A 17243-nucleotide genomic window follows, 5' to 3' on the forward strand; every position below is an offset into this window, starting at 1 on the left:
TATCCCTGCCTATGGCAGGAGGGTTGGAACTAGGTGGTCTTTAAGGTCCTTTCCAACCCAAACCATTCTATGACCGAATGGCGTTGCAGTGATTTCTAGCCTGTCTTTTGGCTGGAAAGGGTTTAAACCCAATAGTTGGGTTCAACCCTTGATTTAAGCCCAATGGTTGGGTTCAACCCCTCATTTAAACCCAATAGCTGGGTTCAGCCCAACAGCTGGGTTCGACTCGTCATTGAATGAAGGGTTGAACCCAACACAGCTAAACCCTGCAGTCTGGGGTGCTTTAATTTTCAAACACTTCTGCATGGGGAGACACCCCAATTTGTCCCCACAAATAGCTCTGCTGCTGTCTACAAGCTGTGGCATCTACTCTGCTCCTTGTAGCTAAATGTTTCTGCTTCTCTTTTTGTGTTTGGTTTTTTTTCTATTCAAAGGTGGGCCTTAATGTTCTGGTTCAGAGAGCAAACAAGTTTACCCCTGCCACTCGTCTCTTGATCCAGAGGTTTGTGCCATTCCCTGCAGTCGGTAAGAAATAACGTGTTTTCTCCTTATTCAAAATGTTGGCTGTAAACTTACCGGTGAATAAAAGCCAATGGGGTGGACGCCTAAGTCCTGCCTTCCTGCTTTACGCCGCTGCTGCCGTGTCCCCTTGGCAGCAGGTCCCTGAGTTGGTGCAGACAGCGACGGGATGGTGCAAAGCACTGTTTCAGCAGGAAAACAACGCAAAGCTGCTGGCAGAGGCAGCTCGTGAAGCTTTGTCAAGGTGTGCTTTCCACTCTCAAGCAGTTTAAAAAATAATTGGCTTTGACTGGTCTTCGACCCTCCAAATTCAAGAGCATTTAATTTGCAAGATCTGGTTTGAATCATGTCAAATCAAATCTTTGAATAAGTGGCAGCGTTGGGATTTTTTTTTTTTTTACAATAAAAGTGCAATGGAATGCTCTTACTCTGAATATACAGATTTCTAAGAGCCACTGATTAAAAAAAGACCAAAGCGTGTGAAGAATTAAGGCTGCTGCTGGCTTGTTGGAGCACAAAATAAACCCTTCTGCACTGTATCAGCTAACTGCTCGGTGTTTGAGAGAAGGGACGCGCTGCACTCGGCCTTTGCTGAAGCTTGTGGTTACAACGTTCAGCAAATGATGAGTTACTTTAGCTGCGAAGAAATCGCCAGTGACGTAAGGGTAATTTTGTATATCAGCTTGTTTATTTGTAAAGGCCCCGAGTTGTTGGGGCTTTTAAACATTTTTTCTGCCAGAAAACCAGCTGCTTGCAGAGCAGGGGGTAACAGGGATTGTGGTCTGTAGGTTGCACTCAGTCTTTTTCCTGAGCACTTTGCTTCTTATATAGAAGCAAATCTATAGGGAATCTAAAGGGAATCTGTGGATGTTGTTTTCCTGGAACTTTCCTGGAACATTTTTTTAGAGGGTTTCAGCTTTCTTTCGTTTTTTATAACCAGGAGGGCACCAGAGGTGAGTGGAAGACCCAGGAGGCACCTCCAAGGCTGGGTTTGAGTCAGGGATACACGTGGGAAGTCTTTGCTGCCAGGTTGATCTATTTTCATACCAAGGTGTAAGGAGAAAGAGGTTACGCTTATGTCGGCATTGATTGAGGACCCATAATTAAATTGTTTAGCCTGTAATTAATTCCCTAGTTCTTATTTTATTTGTGTACTGTCATGCTTTGTTACATGCCAGGACATCAGGAATCCTCCCACTAATTGCTGTTTTGTGGTTTTGAAAGCTGCAATTTATTGGTTTGTAGACCTGGACAAACTGTTTAATTAAGATGCGTCTTCCTGTTGCTTTTGAACTGCCAGCTCCCAGCAAAAGGGCAGAATTTCACCTTTTCTACATGAAAAGCCAGAGACTGGTGTAAAGCTCTTGCTACCATTAAGCAGTTTTCTCCCAGCCCTGCCTTGCCTCCCTCTCCCACCCACCTCATCTGAGCTGTGCTGGTTGATAGCAACTGGAAAACTGGAGGTATGCATCAAAACTTTATGGTCTGTCATCCCGAGGTATCATGAGAGATGGAGACTTGTGGAAGTGCAGCTACTGCTCAGGTGAAAGACAGCCAGAGTCCCAGCAGGGATGTCAATAAAGAGTCTTGTAAAGCCTTGGGAAGCTGGGCTAGGCACTAGGAAAACTGGTCTATGGGTCTTACTGCCCTCAAAGATGCTCCACATGTTGTGTCTGTCTTCTCTGGATCATGTAACAGTTGTCTTTGCCCAATAAACTAAACCATATCTGCAGAAATGCTGCCTGTTGGGCATATTTAACAAGTGGTTCCTTCTTGAAATCCACTTTCACCACTGGACCCCGAGATGAGTGCAGGATATGGAGTTGTATCTGCAGGGGCCTCCAGACCTCACTTGTGATAACACAGACTGTGGCCAGTCATGAATGTACCCAGGTAGCTGGTAAAGACTCCCATTGCTCTGATCCCCGGTGGCACTGGAGCAGGCTGCCAGGAGGCTGGGCTGTGCCCTCACCCTCCGTCAAAGGTAATTTCTAGTAGCTGAAAATCATAGGCTGTCCAAAAAATCCTCCCCAGCCCCAGGGGATGGGTCCAATAAACCATCCTGGGTGGAAGAGCTCATGGAAGTGGCCAAGGATCTTCATGCCCAGTGGCTTGATGCAAAAGGGGTTCTTGCTGATGTTGGCCACCCCAACGCATCGTCTGGGCAGTGAAGTTGTTCTCCATGAAGGTTTTCAGTGCAGGAGAAGGGAAGGACTGTGTCGGTGCTGCGTTCTGGAGAGCTGCAATTCCCAAATTTGAACAAGAAGGGGCTTGACACTTTCTTGGAGATGTAGGTGGTGAAGGACTTCAATGCCCAGGGTTATTGTGAAGAACCCAGTTTACTCACTTCTTCCCAAGCCCTGGGTGTCACGACGGGAAGGGATGTCACTGGTGATGGTGTGCTTTATACTGCAGATGTATGTGGCTAAAAAACCCACAGAAAACGCACAAAACCCCCAAAGGTGACATCCCAAACCTGATCCAAAGGCAGTTAAATCTGGTAGAAAGATACCTGTTGGAGGGAAGGGAGGTGAGGAAGAGGAAGGATTTCTTCTCCTTGGGGTTTTTTTTTTTTTGTGGGTGGGGTTAAGATTGTTAAATGTGTTTAAATGGTGCACAAGGGCATATTAAGTGTGTGGAGAGCACCCTGTTTTAGAAAGGATGCTTATACACGTATAGAAGTAGGGTAGTGGGTTGCTTTTGTATCTGAACCCAGTTTCTCCTGTGTCACTAAGTATTTTCACAGAAGTAATTTCCAGCTTATATTATCATAAGTTCTTTCCAAATTCTGAAAAATCAAATTGTCTATGCATATATTTACTTATTTCTCATTTCCCTCTGTATTTGGGACTTCCATAAAATCCAAGTTTACCCATAATTAGCAGCATTTTCTGCTTTCTCAGTATTTTACTGAAACAGAATGGGAGCAGCTAAGACAGTTGCTTGTCTCAGACAAATGGACTGGAATTAGGCTTTGAATTTGGGACCTGGTCAATGAAGCCCTAATAGGATCCAGAGACTTGGAGAAACATCTAGGTGTGGTGGGAGCTTCGAGTCTGGACACCGCATCATGAGTCTCACAAGAGCTTTGTGCCGGTACATCCTGGCTTGGCCAGAGCATCTCTGCTGGCATGTATTTATATGTTCAGTCTTGACTGATAGCTAGAAGGATGGAGCATGTGAGTGTTAAAAAAGAAAAAAAAAAAACATGAGGGGCTAAACTTGCTTTAAATGAAATGCCTGTTTTCTTTTATGTCTTGGATTAGGGAGCTGAAGGGTTGGTAACACAGATATTTTGATAGATGGGAAGAGTGGTCCGGTAGTTTGAATATTAAAGAGAGAGACAGAGTGTGCGTGTGTGTATGTTCCTCTTATTCTCGAGTGTAAGGAGCATTTGTCACCACAAATCATCCTTGATTGCAGAGAGCTGTATTTGTATAGGGCTCACCCACCCACCACCCTCAAAAAATTAGACATTTGTTATATGACATGAATTGAGATTAATTAGCGAATATTAACCCATCAAGCAGTACAGAAACACATTTTTGGAAGCAGCGGTACTTGAAGCAACAGTGGGTTTGTGTTAGTTCTGGTTGGAAAGTTTGCAACAAAATATGGTGGTGGTGGGGTTGCTGGAAAATGCTGGTTTATCAAAACCAGAACTTTTATAAGAATAAACAGCTTTTCTTTGGAAAAAATGAAGAAGTGCCTGGGCCCTGGAGAGGAGCTGCATCTGGGAAGGATGTTCCTCAACGCCAACTCTAACATGTTACTTGAGGAACAGAATTTGGGGTCACCTCGAGGAGGCTGCAGAAGCCGAAGGCTGGGCAGGGGTGGGGTTGTCAGAAAGGGTCCCACAGCTGCCTCTGCCTCCACTGGGAATGTGGGGCTGATATTTGGGAAATGTGAATGGTGGGAACCTGAGTCCTCCAAAGCGCTGTTGGTTTGTGTCACAGTTCAGAAAAATATTGTTAAAGCAAACAAGCAGGTCTCTAATAGAAAAGAAGTCCACAGAGATATTTTTCTGCTAAAACATGTGAAATAAGGGCAAATAGTTAGCAGGACCCCTACTAATGGGATACATGTCCATGGAAACAACCCAACCTTGTCTTATTTGATTAAAGAAAATAGTTCTGTCCTCTTTAAGAGCTCAGAGCTAAGCTGTCCTTCACAGCTCATTGAAATCCCTTGTAGTGTATTTCCATCATACTTGCTAACATCCATTATTTAGGAAGACACTGTTTGCTGGCTATGTAAGGGGAGTTAAAACCAGCTCTGGGATCTACTGTTAGAAGAGGCAGCTGTCAGTCAGCAGTGCTTGGTTGGCCAAGACAAACTGGTAGCCCGGTGCAAGGACATGTTTGACTTAGTAGATCAAAATGTTGGGAGAAGAATCACTATGGGAGTTGGGTGCATGGCCAACATCTGGAAATACTGGTATTTCTTTGCATCTATACATTTCTGATTGTGGCAGCAGATCCTTTTGCAAGTAAAAGTAAATTAGCTTGATTATTATTCTCTTAAGAATCACATCTTTGTCTCGGTATAAGAGTAGCTCCTTGACTTGCAGAAACTTTTTGGCAGATTGATGCAAGCAAAGCTGAAGGGCTGTCGCGGCGAACAGAAGCCTGCCATTTGGTATTGACCAGGGCTGCGTTGCTAATCATCATGCTTTTCTCATCTTCAGCTAGTGCCAATATCTGCAATGTTGTCCTGATGAGGCACACAGAGCTGGAAGAAGGAATTGACGTTTTGGACAATAACGGAAACATTGTCGGGTCTTCCAGAATTGCTGCAAAACACGTATGTACCTGTGATGTTCCTGGCAAACACTCGGGAGAACTTGTACACAACTGGCCTTCAGGCTCAACGAATCCCACACAGTAGGAATCAATGACTTGAAAGACCTAGAAATAGATAAGCTTTACCCATCATCCAGGAAGAACGAAGTGGCAAAACTGAATGCCTGCTTTGTACCCACACGTGCAGTTGCGTAGCCACAAACCCGAGTGTGCTGGGGGACACAGGCTCGCGTCATGCAGGCAAATTCGGTGGCTGACCTTGATGGTTTGGAAGGGTGCAGACTGACACCAGGAAGATCCTGTACTATGATACATTCACAGCCTTAGGATTTCTTTGTGGAAACTTGTAAGCAGTTCATGTTGAATACGAAGCAAAGATAACTTACACCTTTTTCTAAATGAGGAAGCCTTCATTTTCGAGACGAGTAGCTTTTTAACCCTTGCCATGTCAAAACTGTGTTAACGATTGCTGACTAAAGCTTTGTGAGGGTAGCCAGATGTTTTTATCCGTGTGTTAACACCTGGTTTGTTTTCCTCCGTAACCTTCTACTCTCTGCCATCTGCCTGCAATTATTCCCTTTTCTTCCCTTCTTAACATAGTTTTGTCTTCTGAGCATCATCTGATTGTCTGAGGCATGTTGTTTCCAAGTGGGCTTTCATCTGAAATGTAAAGCATGTTCCGAAGCACACGCCCAGGCAGAGGAGTTAATAATATAATGTTTGGCATTTCTCTCGCTCCTTCTGTCCAAGGCTCTTAAGGCACTTCATCGACAGCAATTAATGTACAGATCTACAGTCCTCGGCAAGAAATGGGAGATCTCTAATATCTCTCCATATTGTTGTTTAACAGGGAGCTTAAAACAATCTGTTGAAGGGCTCGGAGATACTTATTTGAGCCAGTTTTCCTCACTTATATTAACTGGCTTCAGGACCCAGCTTCGCTTCTCCATCCTAATAGTCAAGGGGAAGACAGACAACATAGAAAGTAAATATTTAAAGTGAAGGTACTGTAAGTGTGATTTAGGTGGAGTTTAAACATGGAATTTGGGACTTCTGAGAACTTCTGCTCAGCTGCCATCTAATCCCAATGCTTCCTCCCGAATAGCTTAGTACTGGGTTTTGTTGTGTAAAATTTGGCAGATCCTTAGTTAACACATCTGTGCTTCTCTGAGACCTTCTCCCAGTTTGGAAGGATCAAGTGCTCTCAAGCCTGGTCATATGCATAAGTGTCAGCATTCCCATCCAAAATCCATAGTATCCTCTGCCTACATCTGCCGAGGCCCCACGGGTGGTCATACTGCTTGGGCGTGCATCCCACGTGGGTGCTGGCAAAGATGGTTGGAAGAGGTAGATGAAGCCACAGTGGTGGTTGTACACCTTGCTAGAGCACCTGTGATCTTCTCTAGGTCTCATCACGAGAGGTTTATACGTATCGTGCTGCCAAGCTGTTCCGCTTGCTGTTTGCTGGTGAATCTTGCCACGGAGAAAGCACCAGCGGAGGGATGTAGCTCTGCAGTTGGGTGTCTTCCTGGGAGAGGAGAGCCCTGTGTGTTAGGATGCTTTGCAATAAACCACCAGTGATTAGAAAACAGAAACAAGTCTTGGAGCAGGCAATTAGGTGCTGCGTTCCCCCAGCACATAATTGAAAGTTAAGGGAGGAAGGGTTGAAGCTGCTGCTCAGCCCATACCGAGATACTTCACTTTACAGCATCTTCCAGGCAGTTGTGTGGCCTCTCTTTCTTCCCCCAGGCAGCCCTAACATGTTTGTGTAGGAATATGATGGGATGTTGGAGAACTTCTGGTCACATAAAGCAAAATCAGGGAAGCTATTAGGCGTCTCTGTTTATTCCACTGGATTTATGACCAAGCGTGGGCTCCAGCCCATCGTTTGTAGCGATGGAGGGAAAATAGGTTGTATACAAATAGCTGATAGCAAAGTTGAAAGTGTGTGTTGATACCTTCATTCACATATGCAACACAAGAAAGGCCAGCCAAACCATTTCTCTGCCCACGCGTTGATTGCTCAGCACAGGTACATCCTGAGATTTGTTTTAAATGTCTTGGGTTTGTTTGTTTGTTTTTTCTTTTCAGGCACTGCTAGAAACGGCCCTGACTAGAGTGGTCCTGCCAATGCCTATACTGGTTCTACCTCCAATTATTATGTCCATACTGGAAAAGTAAGTGTTGGGTAATATGAAGAGGGGGGCTTTTCAAAGGGAAGGCAGAAAAGATGCTCGGGAGGTGTTATTCATTGCTGTTTCTTAGCATTGGTCCATTAAAGAATTTTTTTTGCTTAATAAAATGTTCATGTTCCAGTATTTTTGACCACTGTTGTCGGCTTTTAAAGTGTTATATTGATGTTGTTGTTTTAAACCTTCTTTCTGAGACCCCAGCAGTTTGAATAACCCTGTTTCTGTAGGGTCAGTGTGAGCCAAAGCTCTCTGAATTCAGTGGAAAAGTGTCCATAATTTTTCAGTCCTCCATTCAGCAAACATTAATGCTGCCACATGGGTCAGACTAAAGGTCTCAGCTGGTGAGACAGGGAGTGTGGGGACTTGCTGGCCACGTGCTGCATCCATTCCACCTTGGCCACTGTTGGTCTTGCCCTATTTGAACTCACTCGTGCTTTATTTCGGTAATGTCCTGTGGCTTGGACTTCCCCAGAAGGGTATAAGTTTCACATATTCTGCAGAAATTTGCTTTCCATCACTGTTTAAGCCAGAATCTCTCCTGGATGTCTCCGGGGAGCATCAGCGCGAGGAGAGTGGGCAGGAAAGGGCAGGGTTATTATTTCATATCTAATTATGTCCTATCACAGTTCTTAATAGCAAAAAAAGCCCCAAACTGCCCTGTCCACTGACCATTCTCCCATCTGGCTTTCCAGCATCTCCTCTTCTGCCTGTAGCTCCTTAGGGCACCCAGCAGCGGCTTGTTTGGCGTGACCGATCCGTGGGGTGGGGATCACCTCCCCAAGCCCTGGAGACTGATCAGTGCATTGAAAGATGGGGGTGCTAAAGGGTTTGCTACCTTTGTCCAAAAAGCCAAGCTTGGAAGCACTCTTTAAACAAATCTGTTGATAATGGCTGCTCTAAAGCACTCCACTGACAAAGTAAATAGCAATTAGTACGATTAGGGGTTGACCCGTAACTTCCGTTGGCCTTGTTTACCCTTGTAGAAACACCCCTGGGCAATTTTCTCTCCTTAATGGAAGGGTCAGGGCTGCTTTTGTAAATTTGGAGGCTGATTTTTAACATCTAAATGAAAAAATATAGATATAGTCTAGATACCCCTCTAGCACCCAGAGGCTCTCGCCAAGATCGGTTCCTCCCATGGTCTGGGTGTGGGGGGAAACAGGGCAACAAACTCTGTTTTGGCAACTCTAAAGTAACTTCTCTTTCAGCCCTTTTTGGCCAAAATACACTCTTTTACTCTCTTTTGCAAAGGGACTGTGGTGATTCCCTGTGGCAGGGCACAGTCTTGGTAACACTCTCTGCAAGCCACTGTTGTGGAGTCAGCTGCTGGAGACACACAAGGACACGGGGCAGATTCCAGTCCCCCTAATTTTGTGCAAATAATTTGATTTTCACTTCACTTCCTTGACAAAAGCTCTGCAGCCTCTTTCCTGCTCCAAGTCCCTGAGTCACACACACGGTGCCCCAACACCTGATCTACCAGCAGGAGAGATGCCCAGGAGTGACCATGCCTTACTCTGGAGTATCATACTCAGGGCTTGCTCCAAGTGGTGTGTAACGACAGGGATTATCACTTATCTTTGTGTCCCGTCGTCTTGGCAGCTTCCCTGCTTCAAATTCAGACGCGTGATTCCGGCCTTTATAGTCCCAGCAAAACTGCTTTGCTGTTGTCAGTTGAGAAGACTTCTGTTTTCATCTGTCCACTTGCCAGACACTTCAGAAATGCCACCAATTTGTGACGTTCTTACCGCAGAGCTCTTTCTTCTCGCCTTTTTGTCACACTGAGGCTTTGCATCGAAGGGGCTACCTGTGTTACTGCTGACTTGACATGGGCACTGGTTCCCTCTAACCCTACCTTGGTGATGAGCTCATCCAAGAAAGATCACCCCAGAGGACAAACTATTTTGCTGCTGTAATTCAGAGGATCTTTGTTATTCTGGTTATCAGCTTGAACAAACAAAAATCTTTATGTGCAGAAACTCAAAGTTTGTAGAAATCTGGTCTCTAAATTATTGTCTCCAACAGGAAACACTGAGGACCATCGTGGGTCTTGCTAAGCGTCCACAAGCTTTAAATAAAACTAACAATAATATTTGCTTTGTACTTGGGGGCATCATAACTTCTTGTATTGAGATGAGTTTTACTAAATGCACCTGTGCTCTGTGCGAGACTTATCAAACCTAATTTTCTCTGTCAAACAAATGTTGACATAAAGGAGTTTGTCTTCAAAAAGTCATAATTTTAACTAATAGAAAGACCTAATTCAGGTTTGCAAGAGAATACTTTCCTCCCCACCATTCCTAAATGAAACTCTCCAGATATAAAAATATCTGGGCACTGATTTTGCCTGCCTAAATTCTACTTAGAGCATTATGCCTACTGTTTCATTTTCCATCAAACATCTTTCAATTCCTGGAAGCCTGTGAGTGAGAAACAGCAGGGATAGGGAGTGGGGTGTGGTTTGGCCACGCAGCTAGAGGTGGTGGCATTGCTGGAGGACATGGGGAGCACCCAACAGACATAGGGAGCATCTCTTTCCGTAGCTGCGGGATTCGCAGTCTGGGTGTCGACTTACAGGTCTTTTAAAGTGGTTATTGAAGGATACGGTCAGAGGTGAAATTTCATTTTAGAAAAAAAAACCTGGAGCATTTGGTGAAAAGTTTAACTTTTTTAATTTAGTGGAATTTTAGTTAGATTAGGGCATTTTTAATGGGAGTCATATCAAGGTATGCATTATCAATTTATTTATAGAAATCCGTACAGTGTCTATAAATGAGAAAGACGAGAGTGACGGCTTATTATTTGGAGGCTGGAGATCTGGAATCAGAAGTTGCAATCTGGATCCTCTACTAAGTCATTTGCATTTGGGGTTGTGGCGAAGGAGGAGAACGCTTCTCCTGCCTTGTGTTTAAGCCCAGGTGGAAGTGGGTGACGGTGCTGCGGTTGGGTGGGAGTTGTACCACCCCAGGAGCAAGCTACGGGCTCCCAGCAGCGGTTTTCGGGTTGGTAGAAAACCCGCTCCCTCAGTTTTGTCTCGGTATTTGAAAAGTTTATTTTAAGTGGCCAGTTCCTGGTCGTCATCTTTCCACTTGGATCCAGGTCTTTCCTCTCTCTCAGCCATCTCTCCATCTGCATGTTTTAACTCCCCCAGCTGCCTCTCCCGTCTCTTGTGCCATTTTTTTCAGCTCTCTTGGCTTCTCTCGTTTCTTTGCCTGCTGTGTATTTTAACTCCCAGGGCCGCCTTCTCTGCTCTCCAAGTAATTCAATGTTACCTCCCACTGCTGAGCTCCGCAGCGCGCCATTCTTTCCCCATGTTTCATGCATTTCCTGCTGCTTGGACGCTCTGTTGAAGCAGCTAACATATAGAATCAATGTTTATTTTGAGACTACATATGCCATGCAGGGAACACGGTGTCAGTTATTTTGTGCAGATGTATTCTCATTTAAGTTTTATAAATAATATCTGTGTTGGCAACTTTAATATGGAAAAATATTGGTTTCACATCATCTATGAGATGAAGAAGACTTGTCTATAGAGTGCAGCTGACTTTGGAGCAGACAATGGAAACTTCATTAGTACCTCCGTGTCACAGGGATGTGGGAACAACTACATGCACTGCATGAAGTTGGACTTCTCGTCCCTCAGACATTTCCCTTTATTCAGATGCTTCCGCGAATCCTTTTGTCTGGTAGTTATGACGAAATTTCAGAAATGGTGCAGGTTTCTCCCAGCCATCATCCAAGTCTTCTCCAGTAGTTTTTGTCCAGCTTCTGAAGAAGTCCAGCCAGTCTGAAGAAGAGGTGGCTGAGAGGAGACCTTATTGCTCTCTACAACTACCTGAAAGGGGGTTGTGGCGACGAGGGTGTTGGTCTCTTCTCCCAAGTAACTAGTGATAGGACAAGAGGAAATGGCCTCAAGTTGTGCCAGGGGAGGTTTAGGTTGGATATTAGGAAAAATTTCTTCACTGAGAGAGTGGTCAGGCATTGGAACAGGCTGCCCAGGGAGGTGGTGGAGTCGCCATCTCTGGAAGTGTTCAAAAAACGTGTGGATGTGGCGCTTCAGGACATGGTTTAGGGGACATGGTGGCGCTGGATTAATGGTTGGACTTGATGATCTTGAAGGTCCTTTCCAACCTAGTGATTCTGTGATTCTGTGATTCTGACTCCTTGCAGAGTTGAAGCCCATCACCCAGCCAGTCTATGTGTAGACCATCCAGATCTGTGTGTAAGTGCAACCTCAGGTTCCTCTGTAGGCTGAGCTCTGTGGGACAGCCCAAATCCAGTGGTCCTTGGTTCACGTGGTCTGGACAAGTGATGGACAAGCAGACCGCAGCTCAGTCCACCAGCAACGTCTACTGTGGACACTTTGAACTAATAGCTGGCAGTGGAGATTGAAGAACATAAGCTCTTCTGATCTCCTTAGCCTAAAGCCTCTTTGCTGCCTCACAGTACAAGCAACCTCAGAGGGTCTGAAGTGCAGCAGAAGGTCTCAGGACGGGCTCCAAGAGCTCAGGTGTGTCAGGCTAGACAAGAGGAGGCCCTAGAACTGACTGTGCAGTGTTCACGGAGGAGAGAGTTGTAACTTGGCAATGGGCAAGAGCCGAGAGAGAAGCAGGAAGCAGAATAGTTGTGTCTATAAAAGAGGAGTGTTTCTGCTTGCTCTTCATCTCCACATCATCTTGATCTTGTGGCAGAGCTGCCACAGCATGTCAGCATCCTCACGCAGCAGTTGTCAGGGCTGTTTTCCTGTAAAGCTCATAAAATTAGGACACTCCCAGGCTGGATCAACATTACAGAGCTGCTCTGGCTTTGCTAGGTCAGTCTAACCATGAAAAATGGGTTTTCTTGATGGATAGCTAGTGCTCAGCCCATGTCTTTGTGGTGCTGGAAGGGCATTTTGTTCAGCTTAAACCTTGGTTTTCACTGCAGAAACGTGTGTGAGGTAGGAGGCCCTCCTGGACCTCCTGTTCATGGCCTTTTGCTGGAGATACTCTCCTTCTGACAGTGTGTGCAGAACGTTCCCTACAGGTGCTCTTCCTCCTATGAAGTGCAAAGTCTCTCCGTCCAGCTAAACCCTCGCTGAAGTTTGTTTTAACTAAACAGCTGCCAGCAGTGACACCTTAAACTGCTGTGGCTGTTTCCAGAGTAAACATTGAAACTGCTCCTTTAATTACGTCAATCAACCACAAAAATCCCCCAACCTCACTCCCTTGCATCTGCTGTGTCCTCTGGAGGGAGCACTGGGGCTACAGCCAAGAGCAGGAGATGCTCCTTGACCAGGACAGCGGTGGCCTGGCTGGACAGGACAGCAGGCAGAGCTGTTGGTTGCTAGAAGAGCTCAGCGTTCCCAGAATGACCCAGAATGAGTGAGAAAAGCTCAGAAACACCCTCTGCAGATAGCAGAGAGACCTGACGGGCTCTCTGAAGCAGAGACGTGGTATGGTGCCCGCTCTGGGAGGTTCTCCACAGAACTGGGACCTGGGGTAGGAGAACCACCCCAAACTTTGTTTTCACATCAGCGGGATGTTTTAAACCCTGGGCTCTGAGGAGCCTGGAATGCCTTGGGATACCCAGAGCTTCAGCCTCCGGCGCTTTTCTTACCCCACCGGCATCCTCGGTGTCTTGTGATGTATGTATTAGCTTTGAACCTGTTTGTGGCAAACACTACAGAAACCCCACAGAATCTGTCAGCTGGGAGACTTTGGTTAACTCCTGTCATATTTAGTTAAGCATCTGACACCTCCTTCTAGACAAATACAGCTCTGGTTCACTGAACCTGATAACTCCTTTTTAGTACAGCAACTGACTTCCATATGGAATAAATTACAGTACCTCTTGAAAAACGCCCGAGGCAGCTGCCAAATTATGCAAAATTTAAACCACTAATGAACAATGTGATGAAAGTTGAATGAAGGTGTATTTACAAGATCTACAACACACTGTCTCTGCGGAGCAGATGTACTGTCTGTACAAGTATGCGTGTGTCTGTGTATATACCTACGTACAAGCTCACTCATCCATATTGATGTGTTATCCATAGGGTCTAGCTGGTTTAGGTATATCCGGTAACAGTAGGCACTACCTAGGATCAGTAAGCTCCCAGCGGGTTAACTGCCTTTTCTCTATCTGCCAAGCAAATTTTATGAAGGGAAATTGCAGAAAGAATAGGCATTAGAGGGTTTTGAAGGGGGGTAAAGAAACAGATCTTTAAAAAAAAAAAAAAGACAGGAAAAAAGAGAGAGGAGGAGGGAAGCATTGCAAAAATGCATGTTCTTTGCCGTCCAAAGGTCGATGTATAAACAGGGATCATTACTGAAGCAACCCATTGGTGCCAAAAATTTGGCTTCTAAAATTGGGGACAATAAAACATGCATATTATTGTCTTCCTGCAGATTTCCAATGCGAGACCTTCTCTTGGTGCAAATTTTTCAATCCGGTGTTGTCTCATCTGAGCACTGAGGCCAGTCCTGTCCTGTGTGCATGGTGACAGTCTGTGAAACTCTTGTTCTCGTAGGAGAATAGCTTCAACTAGTCCTGCAGAATTACTGGTAGGGTGAGATGATATTTGCTCTTGTGACTATAGCAGTCTGCTTCAAGAAGGTGCCACTGGCAAAGTTGGGCTGTCAGGTGGATATAATGGTCCAGACCTCCAGTCCCCTCATCTAACCCCTTGGCAGAGCACACAGGACAGTGTTGTAAAGTAATTCACTCTTCAACAAATAGATATTAATTTTATTTCTTTTTAAACTGCTATAATATTCTGCAATTAAACCCTTTGGAAACATCTAATCATTCACTTCCAATGGGGGGCTAATGGGTGAAAAGAGGGGTTTTGATTGCGTTTGACAGCTAACGAAAGGCAGCAAGCAATATTTAACTTAAAATTCTGAGATCTGTGTCGAAAGCAAAGATCCTAGGGATAGAAGAAAAGTGGACCTCTCGACTAATTATGAGTCATTTATTCTGAGCCACACAAATTTTAGAATCTGAATCCCAATTAAGACATTACACTACATGTGTTAATTAGCCCCCTCTCCTTTTTAAATCAAGCCGTAACTCTTCTTAATTAGGAGGTTAGCCACTGTGATTTGAACTGGCCTGAGTTTGAAGCACTCCTGGAAATCACACCTGGGGGCTGTACTGGGGCTCATTTTAAATTGGTTGAGTTTTTACTTGGGTGATTATAAGGTCCCCAACAGGGTAGTAATTAAAGAGGGTGCAGCTTCCAAATTAAGGTGTCAGGAGTGGGATAAGCAGTGATGTCTTGGCTCTAAACTGTACTCCAGGAAGGCTTGAAGGATGCCGGTTTTATGATTTTCTCAGCGAGGGCTCTCATGGATCATGACAGCTTAAGCAGGAGAATAAGTCAGCTCCAGGAGTTGCCCCTCTGCATCCCAGGGACTGGTTATCACAGCTTATTGATGGCAATTCTTGAATGTTGCATTTGTTAAAGAGCATGGAGCAAGGTAACCTGCTTTCCTGACTCGGACATAATCCTTCTGGACTTCTGCAGGAGTCTTTTAGGTTAGACTGTGCTCTATGCAAAACAAAGTAGCTAAATATTGGAGAACAGAAGCTTGGCTTTCACAGCACAAATTGATAGGATCAACTCTGTCTCGATAGCTTATTAGTGACGAGCTGAGATATTGGAGGAGTTGAGGCTCCGGATCTTGTTTTCCTTCCCCGCTTCCCCCAAACCTTCTCAAGATAAAGACAGCTTTCAGCAAGCATTGCTAGCGAAGGGCGAAAAGTCTGAATGTTCAGACACACAGACAACGTACAGCAGGGTAACAAGTTCCCACACATCAGCTGCTCCGTTATAATTCATCAGGTGCGTGTTTGTAGCCTGCAGTAAACGTGGAGTAGATGGGGGTTGAGGTAATCTGTTATCTTGCATCGGCTGCAGGCGCGGGCTGCATGGGGAGACGTGCCTGCAGAATCACCGCTGCGTGTGCCAAAGCGGCATGCCCTGATGTGGGGAGAGTTGCTTGTCTTGGCTTTGGTGGGCACCTTGTGAATGGTGCTGGTTGGATTAGAAATGTTTTTTAAACTGCCCTCCCCGCCCTTGGCGATGGTAACCGCAATGATGTTTAGCCGTTTGTGTAATCTGATTGTACCTTCCTTGACCAAAAGACAGCTCCTGTGTTATCACCCCAGGGGAAAGGCATTAACTAGCAGATCTTTGCCCATGGTTGACGGCAGGACCATGGTTGAGGCATCGGCATCCTCCAGATCAGGATAGACAGTGGAGAGATGCACCTTGGGGCTAAGGCCATAGCTGATGACCCAGCAGCAAATCTGCTCTCTCTACATTGCTAATACCCACTGAACACTCAAACAAAACTCACTATCAAGTTGCTGGTTTATATTCCCAGTTGTTTCAGATTCATAGAAAAAAGTTGAATGACAGGTGTCCTTTTGATGTAAATAGCTCCGGAACAAACCCCTCAATAAGTACATTTTCCCCCCTAACATTTGCACACTGTCTATGAGGTCCTGTATCCTGGAATACACTAAAAATGCCACCTTCTGTTAGCTAAATGTTGTCTCTGTCATTCGATGTTAATTGCATTAAAAGGGTCACTTAATGGGTCATTATCAGAACCTGACCTTGCAGGTATCTTAAAGTATTTGCTGTTAACAAGCCTTGAACTCATAAATATGCCCTGGGGACAGCAAGTGTTAAAACATCCTTATCACCTGCTCTGCAGATGTTTGATTTTTAACAAACTAAGGTATTGTCAAGTTTACTACTTTATTACCCCATTAACAAAGTCTTGTGCCTTTTTCAGTACCGCCGTGTGATAAGGCCGATAAAATTCACAATATCTCTCAAGAACCTAATTTCCTTCTGCTCACCTAAGATAGTCTCTCAAGCCTTAATGCAGGTGGCACCTGCGTGCAGCCAGATCGCCTTGTATGCCTTTTACTCCACTGTGAGATGGTTTGAAATGGGGAAGCGTGCGTGAAGTGATCCTGTTTTAATTTGGGAGAAGTGAGCACTTATGTTGGCATGGGCTGTGTAACCCCAGCAGATGCAAAAGCACAGTGTGCAGGACTTGGGATCTTTTGCGGGTGAACTTGTTGATGACCTACTAAGAAGGAACCTAGACCAGTTAGAGAGAGGGTCACCAGTGGGTCTGGGTGAACACCAGTGTCCATTCTGATGATGGCATGCACTCACCTTGTCTATGCAATGGTCTAATGAAACCTTTCCTTTCCAGAACATCACTCCTGAGGTCCCGTCCCCGGATGATTCTCCCAGTCCAAAGCCTTGTGTGCCTCGCTGCCTTTGGCCTGGCCCTCCCCTTGGCCATCAGTCTCTTCCCGCAGATGTCCGAGGTCAGTACATGTCTGGTCACTGCAGTGGGATATCTCAGAGGGGTTTATCAGTGCCACTGCTTGTTTTGCCTTCCTGGATAATAGTCTCATTCTGTGGGGCCTGCTCCATTTTTAGATGAAGTTGCTTGCTCTCTTCTTCACTTGAAAAAGTCCAGATTCACTGGGCAGGTGATGGTTATGTTAGTCCCTCCTGTTAGCACATGCTAACAGAGATTAACATCACACACCTTTTCCATGCTTTTAACCAGTGTTTGGATCGTGTGGTGGGTCGTACCCTCCAAGAAAACAGAGGAAGAATTGAACAGAGGAACCTTTGTTCCACCCAGCAAATGCACCTTTTACAGACAAGGGACGGTCATAGAATTATTAAGGTTGGAAAAGACCTCTA

At 45.2% G+C, this 17243-nt stretch overlaps 1 protein-coding gene across 1 annotated transcript in view; it reads left to right on the forward strand.

The window, feature by feature from the left end:
* Positions 1-17243, forward strand: part of SFXN5 (sideroflexin 5) — a gene marked incomplete at both ends in the record, with an annotated part of 102266 nt that overhangs the window by 64186 nt on the left and 20837 nt on the right. The window contains 4 exons of the mRNA XM_081999516.1: positions 435-525; positions 5207-5322; positions 7413-7498; positions 16738-16855. Of these exons, the coding sequence (XP_081855642.1) occupies positions 435-525; positions 5207-5322; positions 7413-7498; positions 16738-16855 (411 nt within the window). The remainder of the gene's footprint in view (positions 1-434; positions 526-5206; positions 5323-7412; positions 7499-16737; positions 16856-17243) is intronic.

Source organism: Phaethon aethereus (assembly GCF_964289735.1).
Source record: "Phaethon aethereus genome assembly, chromosome: 4".
Taxonomy (NCBI): Eukaryota; Metazoa; Chordata; class Aves; order Phaethontiformes; family Phaethontidae; genus Phaethon; species Phaethon aethereus.